Here is a 13823-nt window from a genome sequence, read left to right as displayed (position 1 = left end):
TCCTCATGTCAGCAGAGGCCATGAAAGTAATGAGGTGCCCTTCCCTGTTCCAGCCACAGTGGTGTCAGCCTGAACTCCCAGCTCCACTCATCAGTTATGCCCACCACAGTGTTGTCAACAGAGGCTGAATGGGAAGTCTAAACTTCAGTACCCACTTGGCAGTAGGCAGCATCTCCCCTTACCACCAGTGTAGTGTCAAAGGAGGTCTCCTTAAACAGAAGATGGAAATAAGATCCAATGTCTTATAATGCACCTAAAATGTCCGAAGATACAATCAAAAATCAATCACTCGTCATGCCAAAGATCAGGTAACTCTAAATTTGAATGAGAAAGGATAATAGATAGCAACACTGAGATGACACAAATGTTGGAATTATCTGACGAAGATTTTAAAAAAGGTATCATAACAATGCTTCAACAAGCAATTACTAACATGCTTAAAACAAATGAAAAAATGGAACATCTCAGCAAACAAATAGATGTAAAGAGCCAAATGGAGCTCAGAACTGAAAAATGTAATTACCAAATAAAACAAATTAAATGGGCTCAACAGCAAAACCAAGAAAACAAAAAGGGGAAAAATCTGTGAACTTGGAGATAGAACAATAGAAATTACCCAAACTGAACAAGACAGAAAAGAGACTGAAAAAAATAACAGAGGGTTTAGGGATTTGTGGAATAGCAAAAAAGATAAAACATTCATGTCATCAGAGTCCTAGAAGGAAAGGAGAAGGAGAAAGAGTTCAGGACTGGAAAAGTATTTGGGGACATAATGGTTGAACATTTTTCCAAACTTGATAAAGACATCAACCTACAAATTCAAGAAGCTGAGTGAACCTCAAAAAGATAAACCCAAGGAAGTTCATGGCAAAACACATCAAAGTCAAAATTCTCAAAACTAAAGACAATTTAAAAAATCGAAAGTATTGAGAGAGAAATGGCATCTTACCTACAGTTAACAATAAAAAAAGCATTGACTCGAAGTTAGAAAAGTAACAATGAACCACAAAAAGGCAAAATAACTTATTAAAAATAAAAGCAAAAATGTTTGAAACATCAAACATTAAATTAGAAAGATGGTTCTTTCAAAAAAGAATAAAATAAAATAGAAAAACCACAACAACCTAAGATAGTGGGGGGGGCAGGGGGAGGATAGACAAATAAAAGCCCAAATACACTGGGGAAATACAACACAGACGAAATTAAAGAATAATGACAGACTACTCTGGTCAACTCTGTGAATATTAATTAAAAAGCTTAGATTAAACAGATAACTTTCTAAGGAAAAATAATTCAATAAAACTAAATACGAAAGAAAGACCTTTTCCTAAGGGGACCAATATCCATAGGATAAATAAAGTCGACAAAGAGCTACTATCACTCTCATCAAAAAAGTCCCAGGTCCAGATGGTTTCCCAGAATAATTCTACCAAAACTTTAAAGAAAAACAATTTTAATACTGTATCACTTTTCAAGAACACAGAAGAAGAAAGACATCCAAATTCTTTTTATGAGCTTAGTATATATATAATTGTTATCAATGCCTAAAGACTGTATGGTCTTATGTTTTTTTCTATGCATAGAAAAAAAACCTCAGAGTCCTCACTTATAACTAACAATAGAAAAATCCTAAACAAAACTGGCAAAAAAGAATTCAGCAGCTCATTAAAAGAAAAATAAATCACTTCTGAAGTTTATTACAGAAATGTAAAATTAGGAAAGTTACTAAAATAAATAATCATACTAAGACACTTAAAAAGACCACATCATCATCATGCTAAAAAGATACTTCCATTACTTGGCATTATTTTTATTTAGAAAACTCAATCAAAGAGGGACTACAGGAAACATACGTACCTTACTTATTTATATATAAAACAAGCATCATTCTTACTGGGGAAACACTACCTAATATTTTATATATGTGTATTGCATTGTACTATGTTCTAGATGTTGTTCTGGTAAAGACATCCCTGCACTCAAAAAGCTTACATTCTGCTGGGATAAACAATAAACAAAATTGTCATACAGTGTTAAGTGTTAAGGAGAAAGATGAAAGAAGAAAAGCAGGATATGAAATGTTGGTACAAGGGTTGGGAGTGTTTAAATTTATGCAGAGTTGCTAGGGAAGACTTCACTGTAGTCACTTTTGAGTCAACATTTGAAGGATAAGAACTTGTCGCATGCAGACAGAATATGTACAAAAGCACTGCAGTAGCAACTTACCTCTGTTTGAGGGAGTGGGAAGAGAACGGCACTGAAAAGGTTAAGGAGTGGAAGAAACAGGAGAGTAGTAAATGAGGTGGAAGAAATAACAAAGAGTTTCAGTTTTCAGATCATATCAAGCAATAGATAAGACTTCACTGGAGAGTTTCAAGCAAAGACTAACATTTTAACAGGATCATTCTGGCTGTTATAATAAGAAGAGAATACATAGAGAAACAAGAGAAAAAGAAGGCCAAGGTGGGATGCTATTATTAATACAATATGTAAGTGAGAGATAATGGTGCCTTGGACATGGGTAGTGAAAGAGGGTTGTGAGAACTGGTAGAACTGTAGACTGATTTTGAAGGCAGAACTAAAATGATTTGCCAAAGCATCAGATATAGGGTGTGAGAAAAAGATAGGAAAAGAGAGTTGTGATTATCTTAGATGAAAATCTCATAAGGAACTGGTTTGGTGGCAAATGTGAAATTTGAGATGCCTTTTAGATGTCCAGATGCCAAGCAGGTAATTAGATATAAATCGTCTGGAGATCAGAGGAGATGGTCAGGCTGGAGTTATAAATTTGAAAGTCATCAGTGTACAGTAGTAACTAAAACCATAAGATAGAATAAAATTATTTAGGAGGAGTGAATGTAGATAGAAAAGAGAAGTCCAAGAACTGAGTCATAAGGCATTTCCAAAACTTAGGAAAACAAAGAGAAACCAGCAAACAGACTGAAAATGAATAGCCAGAAGGGTAGGAAGAGACTTAGTAGAGTGTAGTATTCTAAAAGTCATGAGAAGTCAATATAAGAACCAAGAATTATCCATGGGTTTTCGCAACATGGACATCAATGGTAACTTTCAGGATTTGGTGGATTGGTGGTGAAAACCCAGTTGGAATGGGATCAAGAGAAACCAGAGATAGTGAATAAATCTCTCAAAAAGCTTTGCTGTAAAGGCAAGAAGAGAGCTGAGATAGTAGCTGGGAAGTAGGTGGAATAAGAGGTTTATTTGTTTGTTTGTTTAAGATGAGAGATGGTAACATTTTTGCATCCTGATGGGAATAATTCAGAAGGGAGAAAAAAAGTTAATGATGCAAGAGGGAAAGGCACTCTACACTAACACAAGCCAACAGCAAAGGACAACCCAAGTGTCCAACAACAGGAGCCTAGTGAGGTAGATTACAAGTCCACTCTAGATCTATCCAAAGCAGCACCGAAAGAGAATGAGGAATCACTCCATGTAATCATTTGGAGAAATCCCCAAGATATGTCACATAAAAAGTAAGGTATAGAACATCTGGTATAGCATGCTATCTTTTGTGTAAAGAACAAAAGTAAGAAAATATTTTTTTATTTGTTTGTTTTTATATAAAGAAACAGATGAAAGCAATCACCTGCATGAGGTACAAGGAGAAGAGAGAATGGAGAAAAAAGTAGCCGAAGGCGGACAAAAGCATGTGTGAAACTTTATTCTATACTTTTCTTATCTCGTTCTGATGTTAGAACAGTATGTCTATATGACCCATCACCTGCCCGACTTAATAACAACCAGAAAGAAAAAGAATTTTAAAGCTTGGTATACAAAAGTTAGTCTGTTAAATAGTAAGTTCAAGAAGGTAGCTACCAAGATTGTATACTATGCCTTCACCTCCAGCTTCTCCATCTACCTGCTGTCCAGTTTTTACTTTTCCTTAATCTAGATGTTGACCTCAGCCCTCTGAATTTTCCAAAAAGAACCACATGAAAAGAATTTGGGAAATTCAGAATTTGTTTTAGAAAAGAGTATAAAGTAGGACCACCCTCTATTTTCTTCCCCAGTTTTTCAATTGTGTTCATCTTTAAAACAAACAAACAAAAACCCCAAAGTCTTTCCTCACTTAAAATGCTTCCTTTCTACTAATGTCTTCATGTTTCTTAGCCCATTTAGGAGCCAGTATGTTCCACTAACCTGTCTAATCCTGTTACTTTTAATAAAAACCTGATTTTCATATGACATTTTCAATAACCAATTATACAAAATGATAATATGCTGTTAGCCAGTTAAAACTGATATTATCATCAGTCCTTTGCACAAAACTTGAAATATGAATCTCCAACCTTGATGTTATTTAATCTCAGTGATCCTCTGTAATCTAAAGAATGACACTATTTACATATAAATTCTACTTACCTCAGAAAGACTGCTCATTTCAATTGCAGTTATCAAGTTATTGTTCATGAGAGCTTCTATGTCTATAAGCTTCTTATTCTGCACATGTAAAATAAAGACCCGTTTTAATCAGTTAAGACTTGGAATGTTTTATAATATCAAGCGTTTATGAACGCCATCCATGTGAGAAAACTTAAAAAATAATTGATATCACATTGAGCTAAAAATTGAGATCACATTCAGCTAAAATGGTACATTATATAGTACCAAATAGTGTTATATAGTCCAAATAGTCATACATATCATACATACATACATGTACACACACATACACACACGTTGAATGCTTTGGAACTAACAATTATACGTTTTCCTATAAACATTTTTCTATCTTCTTATAATAATATATCACATGGCAAGAGAACAGTTTATCAGCCACAGTAATTTAACCCACAAGTAGAGTAGGTCCTTTTTCCATTATAAATAAGTTCTACTTATTTTAGATTTAGATCTATAGTTGTAGCCTCGCTAATCATTGGCTCTCACTGCCCTGTCTGTGAACAGAGTTGAAATTTGGAAGGAAAAGAAACAACTATAATCTTCATTCTGTTTGGCTTGTGGCCAGGTAAATGCTGAGATTAAAAAAGAATAACAACATTCTGGGAACTCCTTTCTTTTCAAGAACACTGGAAGAACTATGACCATCTTTTAAAAATGTATTAATGTACCAAGCTTTGCTTATGATTAGCAATCGAATGTTGGTCAAGGTATTATACTGGTTTACACAGCACACAAGCACACATTTAGAATGCAGATTTAAAACACATATTTTATTACCCATTAACAGTTTGTCCTTTAACATAGACTTACATGGCATACTGACTTTCAATAATTTTTCACAATTGGAGATCTGAAAAATATTTTTAGAGCTTCTATAATAATGCAGCTAAAAGATTTAAGTTATAATTAGAATTCAAAAACAATATAGCTTCCATACCAAGTTATTCAGCTTTAGGCGAAGAAATGTATTCTCAAAATTCAGTTTTTCTACTTCTTTTTGCAATAGCATCTTTTCAGTTGTAATTCTTCGAGAATTCTCTTTTTCTCTACTAAGAGCCTGAGCTAATGCCCTGTTGTTGTGCTTTAAAGATATTTTGAAAATAGAAGAATTATCTGTAAAAAGATTTTTAAAATGAGTTAATATTGAACTTACACCTTAATAAATTTTGTATTCCTTAGTAAAACTACATTAGACAAAATGCATTTCACTTTATAAGTTTTAACTGAAGATTGGAAAAGAGAATAACAATACAGATGTAGTTTTGAGAAAAATAAACTCACAGTTTAGAGCTGAAGAAATGAAAGCTAGACAAGATGATGAATGTTGTGAGGAATGCAGAATATGTATAAAAACTTAGGAATAAGAGGACTGCAGCACAGACACAGCATTCTACATAATTAGATCAGTCACAAAAACTAAATCTTGATACTTGCTGCTCGACCTGCTTTCCTACGTTTGACTAGCAGACAGAATTGAGAAACTGATTCTGCAGCTCTAACTGGAAATGTCCCACAGGAATGATAGCCAATCTGTGAAAATTCTAAAGCCAGTTTCTACAGCTCCAGAACTGAAGAAATTACTTAATACTCCCAAAGTCCATTTTCAAACTTTGAGTGATAGAGGCATACTTACTCTAATGTTAGACGGATAATCTAAACCCCGTGGGACCTCTTACTGCCATCTAAAAGATCCTACCTCTTATTTCTAGGCATCTACTGCAATCTAAACTTGACTTCTCTTTAAAAGCACTATGTAAATATGATTTAAATCACTCCTGGAATGCTTTTCTGTTGGAAGCAAAGAAATTTCCTTGTGAATTCATTGGTAGAGCTTACCTTAAATACAGTGTGTTCCCTTAGTATATTTAAAACATCATTATATTTTCATAATTTTAACTTACATGTCACCATTCAATAACATATGCCACTGAATAAAAGTCTAGTGTATGTGAAATAAGTTTTATAAAATATAATAACATTTTGTAAGTACTCAGGGAAAACTTGGGATTCTGCAAAACAGGGTCCAAAACAGTACTTTACCTTTGGCAGAGAGAGTAGTTTTGGATAGCCATCCTTGGCATAGCAAATGGAAACTGACTAGAACCAGCTTAGGATTTCCAGAAGATAAAGAGTAATAACATTTTCCTATTGTACTCCTCAAAGTCAGCATATTCCTTCGTAACATGGGGTATGGAATAGTCTTGCCAAAGGGAGGAAGCAAGAGCCAGTGTAAGGAGTGGCCCTAGAGACCTGGGTGGGAGCTGCATCATGATTTACAGGCACCCAGGAGGCTGGGTTGTTTTAGAAGTCACACGTGCTTGTCCTTCGCAGAGCTGTATCAGCAGATAATGTGACTAAAAGGATACCTTTCCGACTCCTGCTAAGATGGTTATGAACATTGAGATAATTTTCAGAAGTAATGAAAATTTATCTTGGAGTTTTCCCACCTCCTTTTTTTTTTTGCCCTTCTGATGCCTTAACTCCAGAATTCACGAAATTCCATTTCCAAAGTGCTCAGTGTCTTCATAAGATTGCCTATATAAAGTCACACACACATATATATAAAAGCACCCAGTGTGAGCCAACCTCCTCTAGGCTACCCATCATCCAGTTGCCACAACATGCCAGAACAACCTGCTACACTTATTACGTCTTTTCCAGAAAAATCATGTTGGTATTCTTTTCTGTGCTGTAGAAAGTAGCTGTCTTGGGCCACTGCAGCCTCACTGCTGAAAATTCAGCTGTCACACTTAGGGTAAATCATCAAAACCACCCAACTAACAGGAGTTGAAGGAGATAGGAAGGATCAAATTTAAAAAGTTATCAGTTAACAAAATAGTCATTTTAGTAATTTTCTGTACTTGATAAAATAAGGTAGAAAACATAAAACAATTCTGGGGAAAAGTTAAAATGTGAGTGTATTTTAAAACTAATGGCACTTACTTAGAATTTTTGTTTTTATTTTTGAAGCAAGAGAAACATTCAACTTAGCAGTCTTTGAAATTCTTTTGTCTTTCACATGTCTCTTAATTCCTGAGGTAAAAAGTGAGCCAGTTTCCATCACTGGGCACGCCATCACTGAAGTGAAAGAAAAAAAAATCATAGTATTGATTAATAAGAGAAAAAGGATAACTGATAAATACATTTTAAAAGTAATAATCATGACTGAATATATTCTGTGCATTAAGTATTTGCTAAACTTTGTATAAAATCTGAAAGTATGAATGTAATCAAAAGTGGCTTAAGGTATAATCCAAAAAGGTAAATGATTATTTTTTTCATTTAAACCTACATTAATCATCTATGTACCAGGTGCAGGGGACAGACGACAGGATATGGTCTCTGCCCTCATGGAATGCATGGAATGTGGGTACAGACAGTGCTTTCATACAATGTAAGAAGTGTAACCTTAGAGATATACATAGAGTTTAAAGGAAGTACAGAAGAGATATACCTAATCCAAGGTGGGGAAGGGGGTTGGAGAAATAGGAAATCTTAAATTTGTCTATTAGATTTATGGCCTATTATAGAAACAGGAAGATAAAGAAATCATTACATTATAGTATTACAAGAGTAATAGCTACAATACACAATGCAGAGGAGAAGTGATTAACTGTGCCTGGGCAGAGGAAAAGGATCAGAAATAGCTTCACTGAGAAGGAGAGCTTGATGTTGAGTCATATAAGACCAACCTCCCCATGGCTCCATTTCCTCCTCAAGCCTCCTTACCTCCCTCTGCAGAGATCTAAAAAAAAAAAAAACCCTGTCCCCTGCACCTGCCTAACCCTCAATACTCAGCCTCCCCACCACTACCTGCCTTGAGTCCACAGGACTCAGCTCACTATGGCAATCCAGAACTCAGCTCACTATGTCAATCATGGCAAGAATCCCTCAACTCCTGGGTCACATTCATCCCCCTCACTCGAATCCCCTCAGCTCTACACATCCCTCATCTGGTCCTGTGGTAAGGTGGAAAATGGCCCCCAAAGTTATTAGATACCTTTAATTCTAAACCTCATGTGGAAAAAGGGCCTTTGCAGATTTGAATAAGTTGAAGATCTTGTAATGGGGAGATTATCCTGGATTATCCAGGCAGGCCTAAATACTATCACAAGGGTCCTTACAAAAGACAGCAGAAACAGGCATGATGCAGCCACATGCCAAGGACTGCCAGCAGCCATCAGGAACTGACAAAGCAAGGAACAGATTCTCCGGAAGAGCCTCCAGAGAGAGTGCAGCTGGGAATACACCTTGAGGGGGTTAAAATTCAGTGATAACTGAATTTAGACTTCTGGCCTCCAGAACTGTGGGGAAATACATTTCTGTTGTTTTAAGCGCCTCATTTATGATAATTTGTTACAGCAGCCAAAGGAAATGAATACAGCCTGCCTATCTTACCCTTGCCAGACTCATGAGGTCCTCTAGAACTCACATTCCATCATCAACCAAACCTCTGCAGCCTCAATCTCTTTTCTAAATGTTCTCTTCATCTTCTTGAACTACCTTCTACCCTGAGGACACAGATTGTCCTGCAGTCCTGTCAGGCAGGGGCTGTTTTCCCTCCCACACCCCTTCTAGAGGCTACAACACATTCATGTGTGCAGACCATTCATCTTCCCTCCTCCCTAAAAATTTCCATTCTTGAATATACTGTCATTTTATTCCTTTTTCCCTTTGTATCAGCTCTTCCTTCAAATGACCACAGGGCTTGCTCACTTCCTTCGAGCATTTGCCAAAATGTCACTTTCTTAGTGAGACTTCCCAGTCCAAACTACTTAAAAATTGCACACTTACCCCCATTCTCCCCTTCTGTTTTATTTTTTTCCATTAACTTACCAATGTCTAAGATAAAATTAAATAGTTTATTTAACTTATTATCTGTTTTCTCCTACTAAATTGTAAGTTCAGTGAGGACATAAACTTTTGTCAAGTTTGTTTGCTTCTGTACCTTAGTACAGAAATATGCCTGCCACATAGCAGCTGCTGGATAAACATTTGTGGAAGAAGTGACTATGAATGAATGGAAGAACTTTCCAATAGAAAAACTGCCCACTCTTGGAATGGGTCTCCTTTGAAAGTGTTAAGCAGATGTTGGGAGGTGTCAAGCAAATAATGGAAAGATGGTTTCAGAAGAAATTTCTGCAATGGGGAATAAGTTGAACCAGAAACTTTTCAAGATTAAGGCTCAACGGTTCTTTTAAACGCTTTGCCAAAAAGAAACTTTAAAATCAAACATCACTATCTATCTCATAGACAGTAGAACACAGAAACTCCCCTCAAACTGTTGCATCTCACACACCTGAAAGAGATCCTAACATAGAAATCTAGTTCATCTCCCCAAAAATCCAGTCTGGAATATCAAATCTTATTTTACTAATTAGGAAACCACAGCTGGACTGCCCTCCCCAATGACCTGGTTCTGACACAATTCCTTAATTTAATAAATGACACTGTCAATCACCTATTCAAATCCTCATGCCAGAAATCTGGGAGTGTTCCTTGACATTGCCCTGTCACCCCCTACATCAATGACCTTACCAAGGGAAACTTTAGGAGCCAGAACCAGGCATTTGGAGTACTGTTCCGGGGTGATTTACCATGTAGACACTGAGACATAATGATAGTGATTACAACTGTGTTGGAGCTCCAGTTCCAACGTTTCATAGCTATGTGATCTCAACACCTCTTCGTCTCAATTTCCAGATTTATAAAACCATAAAAAATCAGGTCATCTCCTTGTAGGGACTAAATGAGCCAATGTATGTACAGTGTCTAGTACAGGACCTAGTATACAGTCAGCACTCAATACCAGCACCTATTTATTACAACTCTGTGACACTTGTCCGGCCAGCATCTCGACTATCTCTAAATACGAAATACTCAGTTCCACATCCAATTCTCCTGAATTGGATACCTCATCTAAAAATTTGTCCTATTCTCTACTGAATAGGATAGAACAGGACATCTCTACTGAACAGGACATTGTCCCTATTCTCTACTGAAATCCCACCTGTATATCAGGTAGCTCAAGTTCCAAGTTCCAAGTTCTCCCCAGTCTTCCATCACCTCTTCGCCTTCAGCCAGCCTCTCCAAAGGAGAGGGCTCCTTCGAGAACTTTGGCACGCAGTCCCTAACATTCATTCCGCAGACACATACTGAGCGCTCACAATGCCCTAGAAACTGTTCAAGAGAGTAGAGCAGTCCCAGAGACAGAAATTTCTTCCCTTAAGTAGCTGACCTAACTGGTGGCTCTCCCTGCTCGCCCTGCCGGACGCTCAAATCTCAGAAACAAGAGGCAGCGACTCAAAGCCAAAACAGGACTCCGTCAACGAACCCCTCGGAGCCGGAGAGGGGCGCCGTCCCGGATCCCGGAGGACAGAGGGCGGAAGACGAGCCGGAGACCGAGGCGGACAGCGCCTAGAGAACCGGCTCAAGAACGACACCGATCCCGACAGTGAGAGGGCGGTCACGTCAAACGCCGCAGGCCACTAACTTACCTCTCTTTCAGCGTGGGGCACCCCCACCTAGCTCAGGGCGCTCCGCAAGCAGCAGTAGCAGAGGCTCAGGTTTAAACGCCACAGCCGTTGGCGGTTGCCCCATCAGCCAATCGGGTCCCGCGAAGATGGCGCAAGGGAGGACGGTTACTAGGAAGTGGAAGGCGGAAAGGGCGGGACCCCGCTGCGAGGGCAGGAGGGGGCGTGCCCAGGCGAGCCGGGGACGGCCCTGTCTCTGTGACAGGGGTTCTCTTCCACCCCCTGTTGGTGGCGGTCCGCTGTCTCCTGAAGCGTTGATGGAAAAGGAAACGCTCCTCTGACATTCATTATCAATCACATGTCTGAAAGGCTTGACAGCCACCTCAAGTCTGTTAGAAAGTATATGTTGTTTACTGGGATACTACCCACCCACATCTTACCATTTCTTCTGCATCTTTGCATTTCCAGTTGTGATACCAGCACCTTTAGTTTTCACTTAAAAGCTCTCCCCATTTTTCTTTTAACTTTCTGGGGGAAAAGGAGCAATGACATTTCGTTGCAAACCCCGGATCTCATTAATATGTATTAATATTGCACTAATATTAATATGTATTAATATTGCACTAATATTAATATGTATTAATATTGCACTAATATTAATATGTATTAATATTGCACTAATATTAATATGTATTAATATTGCACTAATGGTTTGTTTTAGCTGAATATACAAGACTGACATTTTCCATTATACGCAACTACATTTTAAAAATGTATTATTCACCTTATATTCCATGTCAATTCGCTTATGTTTCGCAAATTACTTTCATAATCTTTACAAAGAAATTGGAGAAACTACAAAGAATAAAATTTCCTCTTTGTATGCCATTGGACTGAAAATGAAAATAGCTTGTTAAATTAAGGTTCCAATAATTGATTATACAGTAATGCAGTCAACTTCATACTCTTGTCAATTTTTTGTTCATTCGAAGACATTTGAGAATTACTTTTACTTTAGAGAATCTAGACAAATGATGCAAAACATGCTTTTGAGTTCAGACCTTTTAGTCAAATATATATCACGATCAGTCTCCAAACAGATCTGGTTACATGAATCTTGTGTAAGTAGAAAAGTATTTACTGATTGTCCAGCTGCTAAAATTCCAGAAGACAGTAAAATAAAAATTTCAATAACAGTGGTTAGAAAGTAATATACTGGTTACAGAAATTTGTGCTTACCTAGGAGTTAACTAGCACTGTATCTTGCTTCCCCAGCCTGACACATTAAATGCTCAATGTATATGTTTTTTTAAAATGAACCTTGTAGTGACTGTGCCATTTAATGGTTATTTAATCTTGGCCAAACCACTTAATCTCTCTGGGCTTCTGTTTCCTCATTTGTAAAATGGAGTTAATAACAGCATCCCGTATATTTTACGATGGTTTCAATCAATGGGCCCCTTTGTTCAAATGCATTGATATCGCTTTCTTCCCAATGGACACATTTTGTAGCTACAGCTTCAAAACCAAAACAAATCGAAAAGGGAGACAGGAAAGTCAGAGGTAGGGGAGATGCTAAAATATTTATCAAGACATGAATACCAAGACCTCTTTAAAAAAAAAAAAAAAGTGCTGCCTTATCTCAGAGCAGTTGAAAGGATTTAACTGCTTTGTAAATTGTAAAACCTCTTGAAAATGTAAATTAGTATCATATACAACCATAAACCTAAAACGTATAATTAATCAGGTTAAATTTAATGTGATCTCAGCTTGCTTTTTAGTTATTTGCCTTTTGCCTCTTGGTATAATGGATAGAGGCAGGAGCCCTGGATGAGAAGTCTGGAGGATGCAGTTATTGTCGTTGTGGCAGAGTCATTAGCTGTGTGTTCCTTGTTTCAAGCATTTTATCTGTAAAATAAACCAGTTACATTAAATGAGCTCACAGGCCTGTTGTGATACTCTCCTGCACTGGGCACTGATTTTGTTCCTCTCCATCTGTTTTCCTTTATTCTTATACTCATTAGTTGCCTGATTTTCTCTACCTAAGGGTAGATTCCAGTCAATTAAAATTTGATTGTCCTAAGACACAATCACCCACACCAAAAAAGGGATGGGAAGGAAAGAGAGAAAGTAGAACTGTCAAAAAACAAAAACCAGAAAAGCCCTCTTTAACATATCAGCATTACTAAAACAAAAATCATCCAAGAACAGTCCCTGAGCAGGAGCCAAGTAAAGAACACTGCAAATCAATAAACCAATAAAACAAAGTAGAAAGAGTGTACTTACATTTTATGAAACCATCTGACCTGATCATCTGTACCAGTCTGGCAGGATGCATTACACCAAGGAAAACTAACCCAGGCTGATAGAAGCAGAAAAGAATATTGGGTGGGTTAAAGCATTTCTGGGTAGGATAGAGATACAGGCTTGGAAAATAAGGTGAGCTTGGTAGCAGACGAGCACCTAGCCATGGTCATGCTACCAAAAATAGCCCTTTGAGGATGCAGCTGATCATGCACAGCCAACAGTGGCACTAGATGCCGCCACTGGGACCACCACTGCTGCTGAATATGGGAAAATGGGCATAGCTGTGCTGCAGTTTTCCTGTCACTGCTGCTTGGCATTACTAGCTCCTGTTGCTAGACCTGGTTTGGTCTGACTAGTCAAACCTGAATCATATGCTACAAGTCCTGCCACAAGGGAGTCCTGAACAGCCTGTGTCTGGCTTTTGTTGTTGTTGTTGATGATGATGATGATGATTATGATGATGTTGGCTTCTTAGTGAGAGGTAACCTAGACTCATAAGGTGAGGAATTATCCAAACTCAGGAAGTGCATTTTGAGCTAGGTGGCCAAAAGAATGACAAAGATTCATTTCAGTATTTTATGCAACTTTACTACAATAATTACTTTCACTTAATAGAAACCAGTT

At 37.5% G+C, this 13823-nt stretch overlaps 1 protein-coding gene across 3 annotated transcripts in view; it reads right to left on the bottom strand.

The window, feature by feature from the left end:
- The window catches only part of SGO2 (shugoshin 2), a 53716-nt gene extending 42669 nt beyond the window's left edge, over positions 1–11047 (bottom strand). For 2 of the 3 annotated variants that reach the window (XM_023218397.2, XM_023218406.2), the window contains exons 1-4: positions 10917–11047; positions 7363–7497; positions 5357–5532; positions 4381–4458 (exon numbers count right to left, since the gene is read on the bottom strand). In XM_023218397.2, coding sequence (XP_023074165.1) covers positions 4381–4458; positions 5357–5532; positions 7363–7495 — 387 coding nt within the window. In that variant the 5' untranslated portion in view covers positions 7496–7497; positions 10917–11047. Of the gene's footprint in view, positions 1–4380; positions 4459–5356; positions 5533–7362; positions 7498–10429; positions 10627–10916 lie in introns of those variants that run through there. The other variant, XM_026454502.1, reaches the window with a different exon arrangement.
- Between the last annotated feature and the right edge of the window lie 2776 nt (positions 11048–13823).

This window comes from Piliocolobus tephrosceles, chromosome 11 (genome assembly GCF_002776525.5).
Source record: "Piliocolobus tephrosceles isolate RC106 chromosome 11, ASM277652v3, whole genome shotgun sequence".
Classification (NCBI taxonomy): domain Eukaryota; kingdom Metazoa; phylum Chordata; class Mammalia; order Primates; family Cercopithecidae; genus Piliocolobus; species Piliocolobus tephrosceles.
This window is presented reverse-complemented; position numbering and strand designations above follow the sequence as displayed.